This window comes from Penaeus japonicus, unplaced genomic scaffold (genome assembly GCF_977035675.1).
Source record: "Penaeus japonicus unplaced genomic scaffold, GWHDUDI00000001_assembly GWHDUDI00000029, whole genome shotgun sequence".
In the NCBI taxonomy this organism is placed as follows: Eukaryota; Metazoa; Arthropoda; class Malacostraca; order Decapoda; family Penaeidae; genus Penaeus; species Penaeus japonicus.
This window is the reverse complement of record NW_028234431.1, coordinates 15,081,680-15,101,679: the sequence shown is the minus strand read 5'-3', so window position 1 is coordinate 15,101,679 and position 20,000 is coordinate 15,081,680. Positions and strand designations below refer to the sequence as shown.

The window sequence follows — 20,000 nt, the reverse complement described above, 5'->3', positions numbered from 1 at the left end:
GTAATTCATGTTTATTTGCAGAAAACTAATTCAGAAAAGGAAGAACTTTGAGTACCGACTGGCACGGCGAACCAGAAGCAAATTAGAACTCATCAATTATGTTAATTATGAAAAGAAACTACTTGAATTGTTGAGAATAAGGAGAAAGGTTAGTACTTTAGATGATAGTGAAAGGAGAAGAATTCCAGGTTGCTAATACGTTTGTAAATATGCCTGTACAAATTTTGAATTTATATGAAAATAGAAATTATATTAGCAAAACATTTTCCTTTGCAGCAATTGAATTTGAATGAGAAGAGAGGGTCAATTGACGGTGCCATTGCAAAACGCTGCATAGAAAAACTGGTAGTCCTCACCAGGATGTGGCCTCGGCATCTCGACACTTGGGCACTAAGGATAAAATTCACAGAGTTTCTTGGTTGGAAAGAAGAGGTTTGTTATTTGGATAATTTGTATTTTTTTATTATTAGTAATATAAGCATCATTTAACTGAATTAGTAGTTATATGCAACAGATATTAGGTGGAAGTGGCACAGCTTTATAAAAACAAATCTATGTAATATTAACAATTAAGATAATGGTATAGGAATGGTTTATTACTGCATTGCATTATTGTCATTCTGTATCTTTTCATTATTTCAGGTGTCTAGAACATATAGAGCACAGACAAAGTTTCATGCAGAAAATGTTAATGTATGGATTGCCTGGGCAAAATATGAATTGGAATGGAAGAGCAATTTTGATGGTGCAAGGAATATTCTTGTTTCCAGCGCTTCCCGTCATCATCCAAAATCAATCCAACTTAAGAGAGAGGTACGTTTGAGGTTTATAGACACAGTTGGCAATGTCTCTGGGAAATGCTGGGAAATATTTGGAGATTATAAAAAATATGGGGTCCCTACTGAAAAAGAACCCTTGTGATAATGCTTTTATTTTAATTATGTTTGGTGTGCTCATCTTATATATATATATATATATATATATATATATATATATATATATATATATATATATATATATATATATATATAATTTTTTTTTTTTTTTATGCAGAATTTGATGGTATGTGGTCGTTTGATTATAAGGATTTTTTCAGCTTTTTCGACTGGAACTTCTCTTTGTGGAGGCTTTGCTCAAGAAACGAAGGGAGGACAACATAGCTGGTTTAGAGGAAATCATTCCTGAGAACCGTCAGAAGGTAAGATAGCATTTTGAGGGGTTGCAAATATTTTACTAATATTTGGGAAAAGGGTAAATAAAGCATGGAAAATTTAGATCTGGATTTTTCTTTTTATTTTAACAACCATTGTCTTACTGAACTATATCTGTAAGTGTACTTTATTTTAATATTGGTTAACTTTTTGGCAGGTTATGGACTGTGCTGTTGCTGAAGTAATTTACAGAAATGCTGTAAAGAATATACCAGAACCAGAACTGTTCATGCAGCTCTATCAAGTGGCCAGTAAATTTGAATTTGCTCTGGACCTGAGAGAGAAGATATTCAGGTAAGGTGCAGTGCCTCCTCCTCTTCCTCCTTTTAATCTTATCTTCCTCTCCCTACCTTGTCTCTTTTTGCTGTTCTTTTTATATGTATATGTATATATCTATATCTATCTGTCTGTCTGTCTGTCTGTCTGTCTGTCTGTCTGTCTGTCTGTCTGTCTGTCTGTCTGTCTGTCTGTCTGTCTGTCTGTCTGTCTGTCTGTCTGTCTGTCTGTCTGTCTGTCTGTCTGTCTGTCTGTCTGTCTGTCTGTCTGTCTGTCTGTCTGTCTGTCTGTCTGTCTGTCTGTCTGTCTGTCTGTCTGTCTGTCTGTCTGTCTATCTATCTGTCTATCTATATATCTATATATCTATATATCTGTATATCTATATATCTATATATCTATATATCTATATCTATATCTATATCTATATCTATATCTATCTATCTATCTATCTATCTATCTATCTATCTATCTATCTATCTATCTATCTATCTATCTATATATATATATATATATATATATATATATATATATATATATATATATATGGTAGAATGCAGTAATGCAGTTTAACTCATTAGCAGTGGATGGCATGATTTGCTGCAAAGGCAGAGTAGGTCATAAACGCGGATGGCACCATGCCAGACATGTAAAACAGCCATCCTACTGCACAAACCTTTTTTTAACCCATTAGCAGCAGATGGCATGATTTGCTGCAAAGGCAGAGTCGGTCATAGACGCGGATGGCACCATGCCAGACATGTAAAACAACCATCCTGCTGCACAGACCTTTTTTTAATACCGTGACCAATGGGTTGATATAGAAATACAAATACAAATTTTACCTCCATGACCTGGACTCGAACTTGGGTTCTCATCATGAGAATCCCGGCTCCTTACCATTGCACTACACGACCCAACAGAAGGAGTATCTAACCAGGTGCCTTAAACCACCATGGAAGTTACCTATATATTCTTAGCAGAGCAGTGATAGTAAGGTTTTACAGACAATCCCTATGGGCACTCGGCAGGAAAGAATTAGAAATTCAAGTCAGGATTCTCACGAGAACCCGAGTTTGAGTCAGGGAGGTAAAATTTGTATTTCTATATTAAAATCCATTTCTGCATTCTACCATCTTTCTCATATACATTTACATATATATATATACATATACATATACATATATACTTATACATATATATGTATGCATATATACGTATGCATATATACGCATGTATATATACATACACATATATATGTATACATATATATACGTATATATATACTTATACTTATTCTTATTCTTATTCTTATACTTATACTTATACTTACTTATACTTATACTTATACTTATACTTATACTTATACTTATACTTATATTTTTCCTGCTCTTATATTTCTTCTCTACCTCCTCTCAGTTCATCTTCACCCTTGCATTTTTTCTCTCTCTCTCTCTCTCTCTCTCTCTCTCTCTCTCTCTCTCTCTCTCTCTCTCTCTCTCTCTCTCTCTCTCTCTCTCTCTCTCTCTCTCTCTCTCTCTCTCTCTCTCTCTCTCTCTCTCTCTCTCTCGCTCCATACCTGGGCTCTTATATCAGTAATGGGAATAGATTGTATTTTAAAAGTATTGGCTTTGAAAAGTGGACAATAGTAACCAGTAACAGACATTATCTTGCTTTGACAGCATGTGTTTAACTCATTCACAATGAATGAAGTCAAATCATGTCACCAAAATATTTTCCACATGATGGATGATGTCCTATTACATTCAGAGTGCCCTTGCGCCTCAGGGAATGGCCTAGCAAGAAGCTGCTATATTGCAAGTAGGATCAAATCAGAGAGAATATTCACTAAGAAGTAAAATGCCTCATGAGTTTTAGATATATGTGTGGGATATTCATTTTTCTTTACGGAGGAGATTGGTAATTCTTCCTTATACTCTCAGAGACAAGTACCTTTGTCTGATCACTCCTTTGTTGTGAGTACTGAGACTTCAAAATAAGCATAGTGGCATGCACCTCATTCCATTTTGTTGCATATTCAATTTGTCTAAAAATATTCATCCTGCTGCCAACTACATACAAATCACATTTGATTGAATATAGAAAGTATGAAATGAGATATAATGACATGAAAGATGAAAGAAGACTTGGTTGTTAATATGAAATAGCCTTGGTTAGAATTTATGTACAAAAAACAAAAAACAATTAAATTATTTCTACTCCTCATTAAAACCATTCCCACCAATTGTTACAATAATCCTAGTTTAAATAATCTGTCACTATCACTGATTTTCCACTCTGGAGATAGGGATAAATGGAAGCACAAGACAATCTACAACAAATGTGATTTCATATAGATATATGCACATAAGTTTTGCTGTTGTTCTGGAATGCATGTGTAAGGTGTGCCTGTTGTGCCAGGATGCTGCAGTTTCTCATACATAGAGTGAACACGGGACACTTGGCAGATTCAGGCAACATGGTCATGTAGTGGTAATGTTTGTGGAGGGAGGGGGTTGGTGGGGCTGCCAGGGAAGGCCTATAGCAGTCATAGCAAAGCATTACATCAATTTTTTGTAGGATTTGGGGTGAGGGTGGTTGTAAACAGAGGTTTTTCTCTAGTTTGTAGCTTGCTTGTTTATTTAATACTCTGAAAAGGGACAAAAGTACTAATATTTTCTGTTGGGGTTTTATTGGGAATAATGCAAACAAAAAAATCATTGCATTCAAACTGTATATTTTTCTGTGTATTGATATTCTTTTTACTTATTTTCCCATTTTTCTACTTATGCTTTAACTATTGAACTTTTGATTTCTGAGGCTTATCACATGAAACATAGGTCTTTGTAGTTCATACACTTCATGACAATATATTTACACTTTTGAGTATTAGGCAGCCCATCATTTTGTAGTTGTTTTTTGTATATCTCAAAGGAAATAAGTCTGACAAGTGATGAATTATAACATATTTGGGTTAAAATATGTCAAAGGCTTTCTTTCTTTCATAAGGTAAAGTTTTCTATTCCTCATATTCTGTATCTAAACAAATTGAATAGTGGCTATTTTTGCATATGAAAAACATAACAAAAAATAGCAAAGGAGTTCTTAATCATTCTGAGAGGGAAGATCCTTGCTTCACCATAGAATGGCAGTTTGCTGAAAATTTTACCCATAAACTCATCTTTAACTGTTTAAGTAAAATTGAGGTTCCTGTTTGGTGAAAATGAAGATTGTGAACCTGTTATCCATGTTTTTGATGTCCAAGGTATAAGGTTGGTTATCTGTCTACTTCACAAAAGATGAATGGGGGGAACAACTATGCTTCTTGTCTTCAGTAGAAAACATACTAAAGGGACTATTTTTCTGAGGCTGTGTGATAAATTCACTCTGCTTTTGATTGTAACTTGATTTCAGCAGACATACCTACTTTTTGCATTCTGAGGGTTAATGAATAACAGTGGATATTTTCTTTCTTACCTTGTACAGTGACCTGTGTGCCACGTTCCCTCATGCTGAATGTCTGTACAAGATAAGAGCTGTACGAGCTGCATCAGGCCTTCCAGACATGCCACTTAGGAACGAAAAAGAGGAAGAGAAAATGACAGATGGGGAAGAAGCCAGTTCAGAGGAGGAAGATGGAGAAGCTGAGGGAGAAGACAGTTCAGAGGAAGAAGATGGAGAAGCTGAGGAAGAAGAGAGTTCAGAGGAGGAAGAGAGTGATTCAGAAGAAGAGGAGGGAGCTAATGAAAGTGGAAAAGCAGAGATGAACAAGAAAGGTGACAGTGAAGAATCCGGTGTTGAATCTGACGGAGAAGAAGCTCAGGAGGAAGGAGTGGATGATGTAAAGACTGAACCAGACGTCATGAGATTAGATGTTGAAAGTGGAAATTCTCTAAAGCTTGAGAAAGAAGAGCCAGCCCCTGTTTCCTGTCAGCAAATGAAACCAATGAATAAGGTTAGTACTGTGCAGTATTTTATGCATAGGTATTTAGAACATTCAGATTTCCATGATGCTAATTGTATTAGAATTATTTGTACAGTATAAGTTTTGATTGTTGTTATCCATTAACTAACTACTTTTCAATATATTGGCAGTTGGAGACTATCATGTCAATTTTTGATGTGGCCCTTAAAAAAATTGGAGGAAAATTTGTAAACAGCTACCTAGAAGAGCTGTTGCCATTGTTGCATCAGTGTTGGGGCCTCGATGACATGACTGACTTGATATACAAGAAGATTATGGATATTTGCTCATCACAGAAGAAAAGCTTGTCTCCTTTCCACTTTTATCTATGGGTGAGTAGCTGTTGTTATTGCAGCTATTATTTGTTTGTGTGACTTTATTTTTGCTAATAATATTTTGCCATTATTATTGTTGATTTTTTAATTATTATTATTGTAATTGATATCATATTTTGGACAATATCCCTTCTATTTTCAGTATCTAGTTGCAAGGGAACAGTCCTGTCCTCTAACAGAGCAATGTGACATTCTGAGAAATGGCTTAAAGCAGCATCCAAAAACAGCACATCTCCACCTGGAACTTATGAAGCTTATAATGCAAGGATCTGATGATGAGGAGGAAGTGATAGAAGGTAGGTTGTTCTGTTTTAGATTGAACATTGTTCTTTCATTTAACCCAATGATGATGGTGTGTCACACCCGAGTGACACGGAAAAGTGCCCGTTGACGGGGCGACACACCAGTGTTACGTTCCCGATGCAATATTACATAGGCCCGGCGTAGGGGGTTTTCACTTCTCGACGGGCCCGTTGGGATTGGGTTAATATCTTGGTTATCACCTGAATTCCAGGTCAGGCCTGGCAGTGCCCAGTAATTTTTATATTTTTTTTTATTTTTATTTTTTTTTAATGTCACCCCCAAGACAATGTAATGCTGTCATCAATTTAACTGTTCTGCAATATGAGGAACAGCAAAGAAAAATGAAAAAAACATGAATGTTGCTAGAACTGAAATTTTATGAGCTTCCCGGCATTTTCTGATTTGTGATATATCTTTTCTTTTCATTTTATTTCACTTTACTTCATTTTTTTTTTCTAATAGGAAAACAATACAGCCTACTGAGCCAATAGTAACATTACCACTAAGCAGCTTCTAAATTAGTTTAAGTTCATATACATGATACTGATTATCCCCCAATATGATGCATCCATGATTGATGGATTGCTGATAGAATCTTCATTTCTGAAGAATATTTATAAGTTTATTAATACAAGTTGCATAACCAGTGAGCATTAGCATCCTCATCATTTTGATGTGTGTTGTGTTAGTGAGTGTGAAATGAGAAGAAAAGGTAGATTTTACAGAATTTTGTATTTTACAATCCTTCAAGTTTTTAAGTGGTTTAGCTACTTTTGGACAAGTGTTCCTAAACCCAAATTTACTGATAAGAAAAGAAATATTGTGCATAGATATTTATATTTGGGTTAATTTAAATACACTTATATAAGTATATATAAATACATTAATATAAGGAACTGAAAGACAATTTATAAGAATACTTCTCTTTATATAGTGTACAAACAGCAAGTTGGAACTGCTGTCATTATTTTGTGACATTAATGTTTTTTGTGTCTTTTTTCTTTCCTCCAGAGTTCGATAAAATTGCAGGTGATGTGAAAGGAAAGTGTGGTCTTGAACTGTGGGAGGAAATTGCCAAATATGTCAAAGATAAAGAAATAAGATCCAGCATATTTGGCCGGGCTTCAAACCATAGCAGTACAACTATAGCACAAGGCATGAGAATCAGGCATCTGCAGCAAGTTGCATCAGAAAAAGGTAAGTGAGACAATACTCTGAGGAGAGGAAACTATGATAGTTTATAAAGTGAAATCAAATACAGCAAATGCCTTGGCTTAGCATAAGTGCTGTATTTTTGTCAACTTATTCTTAAGCTAAGTACAGAACTGTTAATTCTAATCTTTTGAATAAGGTATCATTATTTGTAAATTACTATCCTCTGGAACAGTGTAAGGTTGAGTTAGTTTCATTATGTGTCTATGTTGAAAATCTATATTTTGTATAAAAGGGTATAAATGAGACTGAATAGTTTCTACAGTGCAAGAGATGTAATTTATGCGTACATGTAATTACATCTCTTGCATTGTGGAAATTATTCAGTCTCATTTATACTCTTTTATACATTTGTCATAATGAACTCTGTTCAAGCAATGTCATGTTGAAACACATACACATAAATTGTCTGGGATAATCCGTACCTCTTTATTCTAACATTAACCCATTGGTCATGGTTTTAATATGTATACATTCGTGTGGCGGGTTTATGTTGTATGGCACAGTACCATCCGCATCTACGACCGACTCTGTTTTCGATCTGTTTTCCATGTTGCTCAGGAACCACCTATCCCTTCCAGCTCTTAATCCATTGACACTGGGTACATGACACATAGATGACTTTACAAGGGCTTGTGCCTCATCAAGAATTCAATAACTGGGTCTACCCTGTTTCTTGAATTTAGGGGTAAAAAGAGTTTTATTTCTATTACTCTTATTATCAATAGTTCAGATGTTCGGTAGAATCTTGCAGTTGATAAACGTAAGTTCGGTTGAAGTTAAAGACTTACAGCCCATAATAAAGGTCTAATACCTCTAATTCAAAGAAGCTCAAAAGAGTTTACGTAATTAATAGTTAATGTTTTTATTGCAGGATTGATAGAGGCCAGAAAACTGTACCAAAAATTGAATTGGGCTCCTCCATTCTGCAACAAGCTTCATGCAAGTATGATAGAGTTGGAATTATCACAGGAGACAGTGGATGTCAAGGTTGTTAGGCAGAATTTCACCACAGCTGTGCAACAGTTTGGGAAGGAACATCCAGGTGAGATAGGAGTGATTTTTAAGATTAATCATGTGTTTGCATGTAACAGAATACAAATCCTGAAGTGGATGAACATGCTTGATCCATAGTGTTATTATTGATGTGTTTCCTCTACTTAATCTTACTTTTCAGGAAGGATCCTAGAGAAAGCTTCTTTAAAAAATTCAAATTGATTTGTTTTTTATTTTATTGATTCTAAATTGGCTGCCAAAATAACGAAAACAACTTCATTTGCCAAGCCATGGAAAGTGAACTAGCTGTAAAGGAGAGAATGTATGAGGTTTGGTCTTGGTGTCTAATTAAACTCTTTTGCTAAGATTAGGTTCATTGTTTATAAAGATTCTTAGTATATTTCCTAACTTCTCTCTCAAGTGTGAAATAAAGAAATTCTAGAACTTGTCGTTGGTGAAAGAAAATTCATAGGAATTATCCTAAGCCCCAGAAATTCTCACAACTAATGGAAGCAAATGTCTAAACAATAGCTTAGTAAATGACTGGGTTTCAAGTATATGATTTTTACTTTCCTTATTCCATCATCATCTTCCTTCACATCACTGAACTCATGATATATAATGAGTAAAGAGAATTTAATGGTAATAAAATGAAGTAGAGTAGAAATAATTCATGAAGTTACATATCTGACCATATTTGACATATGTTATGATTTACAGCTGCCTGATGTTGCAAGATTTTTAAATGATTATGACTAGATCCTCTTCTCTTATCACTAAATGAATAAGGAAAAGGCCATTAGGTGGATGCTCTGTAATGAATTAATCAGTTAACCTCTAGATTAGTCTAAATTTTGTTCAGATAATTTTGTATAGGCCTATAAATCTAAATAAATATTATGCAAATTTTTAAAAGTGGCAGAACCAAACATACACTAAAGGGGAACGCAATATCATGGAGGTAATGTGTTGAATATGTAAATTCATAAGTAATTCTCTTTTTGTGCTGATACCTTACCACAAGGAATGCTATGTCATTATTAACGTATTTAAAGAATTGTGATTAATTAACATTATGTTTTGTTAGTGTGATATCTTGTTGTTTTCAGACTATTCATCACAAAATGTATTCCTTTACAACTGTATAACTTTATGAGTTCAGCATTTTCATATTCCTCATGTGGTTATTTCAAGCATGAAAACGTTCAGAATGGCGGTCGTGAATGCGTTTTGGCAGCTCTTTTGGTTATTTAGGAATTCCAAACTGCCCATAGGACATTTTCCCAGCTTTTCTAACTCTTTTGTCTGCTAAGAATAATTTAACCCATTGGAGCCGGTTGATGTGATGACACGTATTGTGTTTTTTGCGTCAGACGCCCGGGATGAGCTATGAGGGCAAGCTGTGCGCTCGGTCTGAGCAAGCGGGCAGCTCAGGCTCAGGGCTTGTGCGTTCAAGAACCCCGGTATTGTGACTGTGCAAAGCCGGAACGGCCCCGTCGTGAATGGGTTAAGAAAAACAGAATTCTCAAGAGAATTCATGTAAGTTGGGAGTAAAATTAGAATGCCCTAAGGAGTTAGGAGGTCCTAATGACTTTAGAATCTTTATTAACCCATTAATAATGGGCTAAAACCATTAATAATGGGGCTATTTTGGCTCTAAATGGTCGAAACGCTGGTATATTTCAAATGCATAAGCCTAATGCCTCGGGATTCTCGCCCGCACTGGCTGCGGCCGAGCATTGTACGCCTGATCACCCGGCGTGCTGGCCAGGAGGATAGCCACAATGAAATATCTTGTCCCTGTCGGCTGACCCAGCCCAGATTCTTTATTTTGTGTCTGTGAGTGCATGGGTAAGGGGGCCCACATATATGTATGTATGTATATGTATATTTGTGTTTTTTAAAGTTATATTTCACACTCACTGAAATTGAACTCACTCTTTTGACTACCATCAGGATTATGGCTGGCCTACATCCAGTTCGAGAAGCATCTTGGAGATCGTGTGCTAGTTGGAGGTCTGGTCACCAAGGCAGAAGATGAGTTGGAAGCTAACGAAGCTCAGATTTTCAGGGAGCTACTTATGGTTATACGAGAGCTTCAGGGAGAGGTGATTATAATTGTCTCTGAGTTAATGGTTATCTGTCAATTAAAAATATATTATTATTTATGGACTGGCCTCAGGTGAAGCAGCAAATGGCAAAGCAATATATATATATATATGCATATAATATATATATATATATAATATATATATATATATATATATATAATATATATATATATAAATATTATATATTATATATATATATATGCATATATATATATATATATAATATATATATATATATATATATATATATATATATATATATATATATATATATATATATATATATATATATATATATATATATTATATATATATATATATATATATATAATATATATATATATATATATATATATTATATATGTATAATATATATATGTATATATATATATATATATATATATATATAATATATTATATATATATATAAGTATATATATATATCTATATAATATATATACATATATAAATGTATATGTTTATATATATATTCATATATGTATATATATACTATATATAATATATATATGCTATATATAATATATATATACATATATACATATATCTACATATATATATACATATATATATATATACATATATATATATATATTATATAATATTTATATATATATATATTATATATATATATATTATAATATATATATATATATATATATATAATATATATATATATATATATATATATATATATATATATATATATATATATACATATATACATACATATATATATATTATATATATATATATATATATATATATATATATATATATATATATACATACATATATATATAATAATACATACATACATATATATATATATATATATATATATATATATATATATATATATATATATATATATATATATATATATATTAATATATAATAATAAAATATAATATGTTTATTTTTTTCTTCTTTTTTTTTTCATTAAGAAATTATGCAGAACTTACTAGTCGCGGTTTTAATAAAATATTTATACAGTCGTGTTGCGGGTTTATGTTGTTTGGCATGGTGCCATCCACGTCTACGACCAACTCTGCTTTGGCAGCAAATCATGCCATCCGCTGTCAATGGGTTAGATTCATAGCCATCTACCCCTTCTATGGAAATATAAAGAGGGTAGATGCAGGGATGAGATTTTTTCATAGATGTGCAGATTTCCAAGGTTTTTGGTTGTGGGCCCCTGGAATCCACATTAGAGTATTTATTTCCACAAAGTAACTGGACTCATTGTTGCTGGAGACATGCACTGTACAGTATGGTTTTGTTTTTATAAATATTATTTTTACCACATTGATGGTTCCACAAACACTAAGTCAGAAAGGAAGTCTCCTCACCTTAAATTTATATTCTTTCTGATGCAATTATTATTGTTATAGTTATAATATTAATGATGATTATAATAATAGAAATATTTTTTTTTGTGAAAATTTAAGGAATGGGGAAAACAAATATTTTCAGTAAGCTTTGGTAGTGAAGCTATTTTGGATCCAACTTTTTGCCCAAAAGAAGTTATAGTACATAAGTATGTTTTCCTGCTGTCAGTGGATTGAAATTCATAGTCAGAATTAATGATTTCTAGATATTTAAATTGCCTTGATTAACTCCAAGAGGCTTAACCCTCAAGCCCCTACCAGGGTTTTATCCCTGGGATGGTGTTCACAAAAGATTAAAGACTCAGAGATATGTTAATGTCCATAAAGTCTTTGGTCATGTAATTTTGTTGTCACTGATTTCTCATGAAAATATCTTCGACACCCAATTTTTGTCTATGACTCACCTGATGTGTAAGACAGGTCAGGAGGTGTCATACACAGAAGGACTGTCTTCATCCCTTTCCTTATGGATGACGTCATATCATGCCATCAGAATATTTCCCACATGATGGATGAGATCCTATTGCATCATGAAGTTTTGCCCTTATATACATATTGTATGTAGTTGCATTTGTATGTATACATTTTTCTTGACTTAATTAACCTATACCAGATGGGTGTCATGATATACAAGATGGCTCTGATTAGACCTAAAAGACAGAAACTGCTCACAGTTGAAATGCAATCACAATCATGAAGTATTATGACTGGAATGGCTTTAGTTTCAGACCTACAGCTTTCCAAAATCAGCCTAATCCCTTGGTTTGTAATGGATTTAAGGGAAAATATTTGTTAGGCAAGCCTGCATTGCCTGGAGGGTAGAGAAAGAATAAGGTGAATATCCGTGTTGTCACCAGTAAGACCTTACCTAACTTATCTATGCAGATGAAAATTTTTAGTGCATTATGTAACAAAATATAAGGAAAAAATATATTCAAAAGAAATAAAACATGTTATTAATTTTAAACTGAATGGTTAAGATAAATATAGTGATACTGCTCTTCTCCAAATTGACATATTTCCTTAATGATAAGGAAAACTTTGGGACCCTTTTTGCTTTATTGTCATATGTTCACTCAGCAGATTCCTCCATTTGATTCAGTATTCTCTTTGAAAAATGTATATGGCATCATCTGGCTACACAGCTGATACAAGAGACTACAAACATAGAGTCACCATAATATTAAATGTGTTGTATTATAGTCACATCATATGTTACAATGAGTATTATTCATTTGGTTATTGTCATGAATTGTCATGATAGGTGTATTATGATAAATGCATATTGTTTATCATAGATGAGATTGGCTGATTCGGTCTTTGACTCTTGGACAAATTGTTGGACAATATTAGAGTTAGAGCCTGTTTATAAGATGTCCTTAAATCTATCAAAGAAAATTCCATAACCTTATGAATACTGTTACCCCCAGCTAATTTTCAGACTATTTCATACATTCATTCTCATCGCTTTAGATTAGAAAAAAAAACTAAACAAAACTTGTATTTTTAAAGGAAAGCAAGAGCCATAATAAGAAGACACTGATTGAAGAAAGTAAAATCAAAGAACATGCCATGGACGCGGAAGCAGGGCCAGGACGACAGGCTCTGGTTAAACTCTTCGACGAAGATCTCGTGTTGACCTACACCACCAATCAGCAGAAAGAGGCATTCTTCTCCCTCTTGTGCAGCATGAGGGGGCAAATTGAGCTAGGTATGTCTTGATGCACTATAGTTTCATTTATGTTGGGAAACATCAGTTTTATTGGTGTGCAGGGTTATGATCAAACAATGAAACCAGATTACAGTCAGATTAACCCTTTACCTGTTAATGACCAGGTGGTTTTGGTTCCATCTGGACATAACACTGGGATATTTCTAAATGCACAAGCCTGACCTAGCAGACTATTTGTCTGCTGAGGTGGCAGCGGCTAACCTGATCACCTGGCATGCCAGCCAAACAAAAAGCCATGATGTGATATCATGTCATCAGTTGTTAAAGGGTTTTTATCTGAACCCTTGAACTGCTGGATTTCTATATTCCATTCTATATCTATGTAATTCATTGAAAAACATTTTTTGAGAAGATTATCTTTTCTTTTTTTCTACAATTTTTATAGCTATTTCTAATCTACCTCTAATTTTCTAGTCAGGAGTTATGATTATGGAATTTGTATGTAGCTATGAAAATTGCTTAGTTTTCTGTTTATTATTTTAAACAGGCAGCGAGGAGGTAGCACAGGAGGATGGAAGCGAGTGGGAGCAAGTTTTGGAGAAACTGACTGGCCACAAGGTGATACTATCAGTCCGTCAGGTGAAGACTGTGACCACAAAGAAGAAGACTGATCGTCCTGCACTGAGTTCTAAGTTTAAGAAAAAGTATTGTCGCTATTGTTTGTTTTTACTCCCCCCCTGCCCCTCCCTCCTGCCTCTCCCTCTCTCTGTCCCTCACCTCTTCCCTCTCCACCCCCTCTCTCCCTCTCCTTATCCTTCTCTCATTCCTAACTTTTTTTTCTGTAATGTGAAGAGCAAGTGGATGAAGTCCTTTCAGTCAAAAGCTTGAATGATTTGGTTCTTATATTTTCCATTTTTATTATTCACTTTATTTTTGAACTTCCTCATTTTCATCTTTTTTAGGTGCATTCTGAGTGATGAGCTGCAGGTGGGAGACTTGGAGGGCAAGAGCGAGGATCATCTGAAAAAGGTGCTGGAGAACTCTCAGACCCTGCAGCCAGAGTTCATGAAGCAGAAAGTGGTGGCTCCTTACTTTGTTGGCAGGCACCAAAAGAAGAGGATGAGAAAGGTAAGTTACCCTAAGTTTTGCTGGAATAGTTCATGTGGCAGATGAGTGTAGGTGGTGTATCATCCCTTTAATTGTAAGATACTACAGTTCTTTCAGGAAGTTAATTTTGAAGTTGATATGAAAAGAAAGAGGGTAATAACACTGAGAAAAAATGAAGATAAGGAAGGAAAAAGGGTAAAACCATCTTTTGATGAATCAGTATCTTTGTTATTATAGTCATGAAGTTTATGAACAATGTCAAGTCTCCGATTATTTTTGTTATAATTCTCCCTTGTATCATTAATACACAGTTTATGAAATCCTCTATTTTTCTTCTCATAGTCCCACTTTTTCTCAGTTTCCTTACTTGTACATCTACCTTCCTCTCTTCCTCTCAACTCCTCTCCTTTTATATTTTACTATCTCTCTCCTCCCTCTTACGTTTCTTTTCTCCTCTCCTTCCGTTCCTTCTATCAATCTGATGAATGACAAAATACAATAACATGTTTGATATGATGGCAGAAAATGCGCTATACAAAAAACCTCTCTACCTTTCCTTCTCTTCATCTATGAAGAGAAGGACCCTTCAACCGCCTGCCTCTCTCTCTCCCTCTGATGTCTTAGCTTAGGTTTTATTATGATTGAAGACTAGATATTAATAGTTTATCATTTCTTTATTTTGGAAGTATTTAGAAGATGGCAAAAGTCTGCTCAGAGGGATACTGGCCGGTAATTTTGACTTAATTTGTGATTTCACAGGCTGAGCGTGAGAGCACCAAGGGAGCAGGATGGTTTAACATGAAAGCTCCTGAGATGACAGAAGAAGTTAAACGGGATCTGGAGATCCTACAGATGCGTTCTGTCTTGGATCCAAAGAGGCATTATAAGAACAATGATATGAAGGTGAGTCTACTCCTGCATCTTCTTTGATGTCTTCCATAATCAGGTAGTTGGAAGTGAAATGATGCTTGACGTTGCAGCTTATGAGTGTTATTTACCAGGCACTTACATGTTTCCTTGTTTTACAGGTCTTGCCCAAGCATTTCCACCTTGGTCGTATTGTGGATTCTCCTGTAGATTTCTATGCTTCTCGCATTCCAAAGAAACAACGCAAGAGGACTTTGGCAGAAGAAATCTTGAATAGTGAAGAAAGTCTAAGGTATGCATTTTAATAAGTGTTCCTTGATTTTCTATGCAAAGAAAAATTAAGTCAAAACAGAAAGGGAAAAACAGAGCTTTTAGTTTGAAGTTGCTGTGAATGGTTAGTATTTTACATGAGTAGTTACCAGTCGATGGTAGTAGTTACACTACAGATGTATTATTATATTATTATTTAAAGGAGTTACATTTTAATTTTTAGAAAATGTTTAGTACATAACCTGCTTTCATTTTACATTTCTCAAGCATATTGCATTTTTCTAGAGACAGTTGATATTGACATCTCTCCCTTTTTTTTAAAGCAAAAATATTATCTAATATGCTTGAAAGTATATATGTGCCCACATATCCCAATAGCTGTTTGTTTTGGATACTCAGATTCTGTGATGCAACAAGGATAGTTATGAAGGATTTGGATTGTATTTTTTTTGTTCTTGTTCACAGTAGAGAAAATGTTGGTGCATAGAATTACTCAAGGCATGTTTCTTGATGTCTAATTCCAGTTAATTTTGCTTGTGATGTTGTTTTGCATATGATAAATAAATAAAAAGATATATCTAAAAAGATAGACTATGAAATATTTTTATAAGTTACTTTATTTCTTTTGGGAATATTAAGATGAAATTTTCAGTTTAGGATGTCTTGTGTCATTTCCAGCCGAAACGTGTTAGTGATAATGATGATAATGAGAACAATAATGATGATAATTATTGTAGTAATAATAGTAATAATAATTGCGATTATCATCATTACAGTTAAAAGATATGAGAAAAGAATGAGTCATGTAGACCCAGAAAGTCATCCAACTTGTATCTTTTGTTCCAGGTTCCAGAAACGGAAGTATGATGAAATAGTGGCAGGAAAGCAAAAGCAGCGCCAGCACTCCAGCAATCAGAGCACGAGAGACATGTACAGAAGCTTAAAAAGAGAAAAGAAAAGTATCAGAGGAGGCAAAAAAAGGAAGTGATATCGAGGGGCTACAAGTGGAATTAATTCATATGATTATTGATATTTTGTGTAAAAAATAAAAAAATGATAAAAAATGGATATCCAGGCTGTTGTGTATACTTCTTACACACTTCAGATTGTAATGAAGCATATGCTTTTAATAAATTGTTGTTTTGATCCAGAAGTTGTTTAATTCAACCTACAGCAGTTCTTGTTCACATTATCTCTTGATGTTCAACAACTCTCAGATATTTTTAAACATCAGTTATTTTTCTTCTTTCATTCATTTTGTTGTTAGTGAAATTTCATTGCTATGCTAAGCATTGGGTAAAATGCTTATGCTGATTTGGAGGATACAATAAATACGCATTCAGAGAGAGGGCATTATAGTTTATAAAACATAATCATTTTTTACCAAAAGTACTTAACTTAAAAATACTAGAAAAATATAGCAATTGAAATGTAATACCACTCAGACTGCTTTGTTCTACATTATACGATTAGTTATTGGTTTTCTGCAATTTTTAGATTTTGGCAATGGTTCACTGTATTTTGAGGAGACCTGAAGGACGTACTTTCTATATATCCAAGAGGAGAATTACTCAATAGTCAATGACATAAATATGCATTTAATTATGTTCATCTTACTTCTCAGAAAGAGTCCGCTTATTACAAATGAATTCATATTCCTGCTTTTATTCAGTGAGTTTTCAGTATATATATCAGATTATAAAATTGTATCCCATCTCCATTACTTAGATGATTTCCATCGTTCTCAGGATAAGCTGTCTGAATGGTATCTCAAAAAAAGAGGATTCTATGAAATAGTTTTCAGCTGAGTATTTCTGCGCAGATCAGACTGATCCCTGTCTTTATCTCACGAACTGCTGCCTATTACACTCTTCCATTTATGTGAAATAAAGGTAGAGGACTGAATCAAAAGTCTGAAGAACCTGGGGCGTGACCGAACCTGTGCAGACCTCGAAATATTTGTGATGACTTTTGATGGATTGTTCAGTTCGTATTTGCATAATTCGAGGGGATTTTCGGTTGACGTTTCTTGTTTCTTTACGGTGTGAGATCTGCTAAAGGTAAAGGAAGATCTTGACCCTTCTGGGAGATCCTTTAGAAGTTCCATGACCTCTAAGAGCTGTGGCATTTGAGGTTTGATATTATCCATTTCCTCTTGTAGGCCTAAAGAAAGTTTTATTTTGAGAAACCGCGCAACTAAAATCAAGGTGAAAGAAGCTTATTGCGACAAATGTAGAAGGAAGGTATGAATGAAACTGAATATTTTAACTATATATATTGTATGTATTTGTCACGTTTCGACGGCAGTCATCATCGGATGATGACTACCAAAGCGACTTCACCTTTCTTCAATACTTCAATCCTTACCTGAGACAGTAGAGGAGAGAGAACCTGAGGGTGAGCACTCGCCCTCGTAGGCATACGCTCGAAGGTCATCAGGAGCTGAAAATGAGCCTGGAGTGCTGGGGACGATGGCTTGCCTTCCTCCTCCACATGCAACCTGACTCACGCACGGTTTGGCACAGACAGGCATTGCCTCAAAGGACGGGTCAATTCCAAAGTCTGGAAGTTTAAGAAAACTAAGCATATTTATAGAAATTATATTGCCGCGTGAACAATTGTCACACATGGTCATAATGTTAAAAGCTTATGCTGAATACTGGTACGTATTTCAATGCCACGTTTATTGTCATAAATATATTATACCAATTTTATTCATAAAAAATACGAAAAAAGGGTTTAGCCACTGTTTGTATTTTCATGTATCAAAACGAAACCTGAGTTCCTTCAAGTATGTATCGCACAAAAGTTGAATGGTGCCATTCCTCTTATTTCGAGAGGTGAAAGGAATTATTATTACTACCTTTTTTTCAAGACATTACTACTTAGTTGAAATCTTGGTTGATTTAACAGGTGAAAGGCGAAATGGTTCCTACTTTGATGTATAATATAGCGCGAATGCTCCGTCGACGAATCTTGCCAAATCCTCCCTCACCTTTATTCTCCGTGACAGCGCCATCTACACCGGTGACCTTACACTCGATGTCTTGCAGAAAGAATACTTCTTGCGCATCCTTTTTGGTCCGGGTCGCTGCGGCGCGCTCTCCCCCGCCCTCCGCGATCCCTCCCTTGACCTCTTGCTCCATGGCCTGCTCCTCCGCGGCCTTGCCCCCCCTCGGGCCCCCTCTGCAGAAGTGCCGCGCCAGGTGTCGGGAGAGCACTGTCAGCAGCAGCACTGAGGAAAAAGGGCGAGGTATGGTAATTGCGCAACGAGGAAATGCGAGGAAAATAAAAAACATTCATATAGACTTGAGGACTGACCCATTAGCAAAATAGTGACGGAAAAAGCAGTGATGGTGCCTGGACTGCCGAGGGTTCCTATGTTTGGGATTGCGTGTGGCCACTGGCAGTGGTCCCCCGTGTGGCTAGGGCCGCACACGCATTTGTGGCCCGACCCCAGGTTGTAACAGGTACCCCCATGGAGGCAGGGTTGCCATATGCATTCGTCCACGTCCTCGCACGCGCGCCCGACCTGGATCCGACCTGGACCACAGCTTCGGAAACAAGACGTGTACATGACCAAAGGGAAAGTGCGCAGTCTTTAACAAGATTTCTTTCAGGTGGTTTTCGGTAACGTTTTCCAAGCAAACATTGTAACATGTGAAATCGATACTTCCTATCTAAGGTATGCAGTGAGTTTGTTATTTGGAATTGAGAAATAAGCTAGTGACATCCCAAAGAAATTAATTTAGGCTGTTTTTGTGGCACTGATAAAGAGTGAAAATGTCCAGTAATCAAGACTGATAAACATGATGTTATTGTCACCATTAAGACTGACCTACAGGAAGGCTGTCGACCCCAAGGGACAGTGCAGGTCAACGGGGAATCACAGGTGTAGTTGAGACAGCCATTCGAGTCGCTAGTGCAACCGAGAGTTAAGTGGCGAGACGTGGTCACCTGGCCCCATCTGCTGCCGTTGACTGCGGGTGGGAGAGGAAGCGGCCTTCCTGATATCCGCAGATCGTCAATGCAGCCTGGAACAACACGAGCAGGGTCAGAGATATCGGGAAGAGAGAAAAGGAGGCGGCTGAGGGAGGGATAAAACTGACAGGGATAGGGATAATGGAATGAAAGAGAGATAGAGATAAATAGATAGATAGATAGAGATAGATAGATAGACAGATAGATAGATAGATAGAGAGAGAGAGAGAGAGAGAGAGAGAGAGAGAGAGAGAGAGAGAGAGAGAGAGAGAGAGAGAGAGAGAGAGAG

The 20,000-nt window shown here is 35.3% G+C and overlaps 2 protein-coding genes across 2 annotated transcripts in view; one reads left to right on the top strand and one right to left on the bottom strand.

Annotated features, from left to right (window-relative positions):
* The window catches only part of LOC122249557 (uncharacterized), an 18,088-nt gene extending 1,208 nt beyond the window's left edge, over nucleotides 1-16,880 (top strand). Inside the window, exons 2-18 of the mRNA XM_086553940.1 lie at nucleotides 22-148; nucleotides 277-432; nucleotides 643-813; nucleotides 1,097-1,198; nucleotides 1,369-1,505; nucleotides 4,971-5,439; nucleotides 5,580-5,780; nucleotides 5,926-6,079; nucleotides 7,098-7,283; nucleotides 8,173-8,343; nucleotides 10,251-10,402; nucleotides 13,327-13,525; nucleotides 14,034-14,190; nucleotides 14,449-14,614; nucleotides 15,353-15,496; nucleotides 15,622-15,752; nucleotides 16,577-16,880. Coding sequence (XP_086410066.1) covers nucleotides 22-148; nucleotides 277-432; nucleotides 643-813; nucleotides 1,097-1,198; nucleotides 1,369-1,505; nucleotides 4,971-5,439; nucleotides 5,580-5,780; nucleotides 5,926-6,079; nucleotides 7,098-7,283; nucleotides 8,173-8,343; nucleotides 10,251-10,402; nucleotides 13,327-13,525; nucleotides 14,034-14,190; nucleotides 14,449-14,614; nucleotides 15,353-15,496; nucleotides 15,622-15,752; nucleotides 16,577-16,718 — 2,965 coding nt within the window. The 3' untranslated portion in view covers nucleotides 16,719-16,880. The remainder of the gene's footprint in view (nucleotides 1-21; nucleotides 149-276; nucleotides 433-642; nucleotides 814-1,096; nucleotides 1,199-1,368; nucleotides 1,506-4,970; nucleotides 5,440-5,579; nucleotides 5,781-5,925; nucleotides 6,080-7,097; nucleotides 7,284-8,172; nucleotides 8,344-10,250; nucleotides 10,403-13,326; nucleotides 13,526-14,033; nucleotides 14,191-14,448; nucleotides 14,615-15,352; nucleotides 15,497-15,621; nucleotides 15,753-16,576) is intronic.
* A 188-nt stretch (nucleotides 16,881-17,068) lies between these two features.
* The window catches only part of LOC122249562 (putative neural-cadherin 2), a 189,430-nt gene continuing 186,498 nt past the window's right edge, over nucleotides 17,069-20,000 (bottom strand). Inside the window, 5 exon segments of the mRNA XM_086554383.1 lie at nucleotides 17,069-17,893; nucleotides 18,098-18,292; nucleotides 18,726-18,965; nucleotides 19,052-19,284; nucleotides 19,569-19,764. Coding sequence (XP_086410509.1) covers nucleotides 17,577-17,893; nucleotides 18,098-18,292; nucleotides 18,726-18,965; nucleotides 19,052-19,284; nucleotides 19,569-19,764 — 1,181 coding nt within the window. The 3' untranslated portion in view covers nucleotides 17,069-17,576.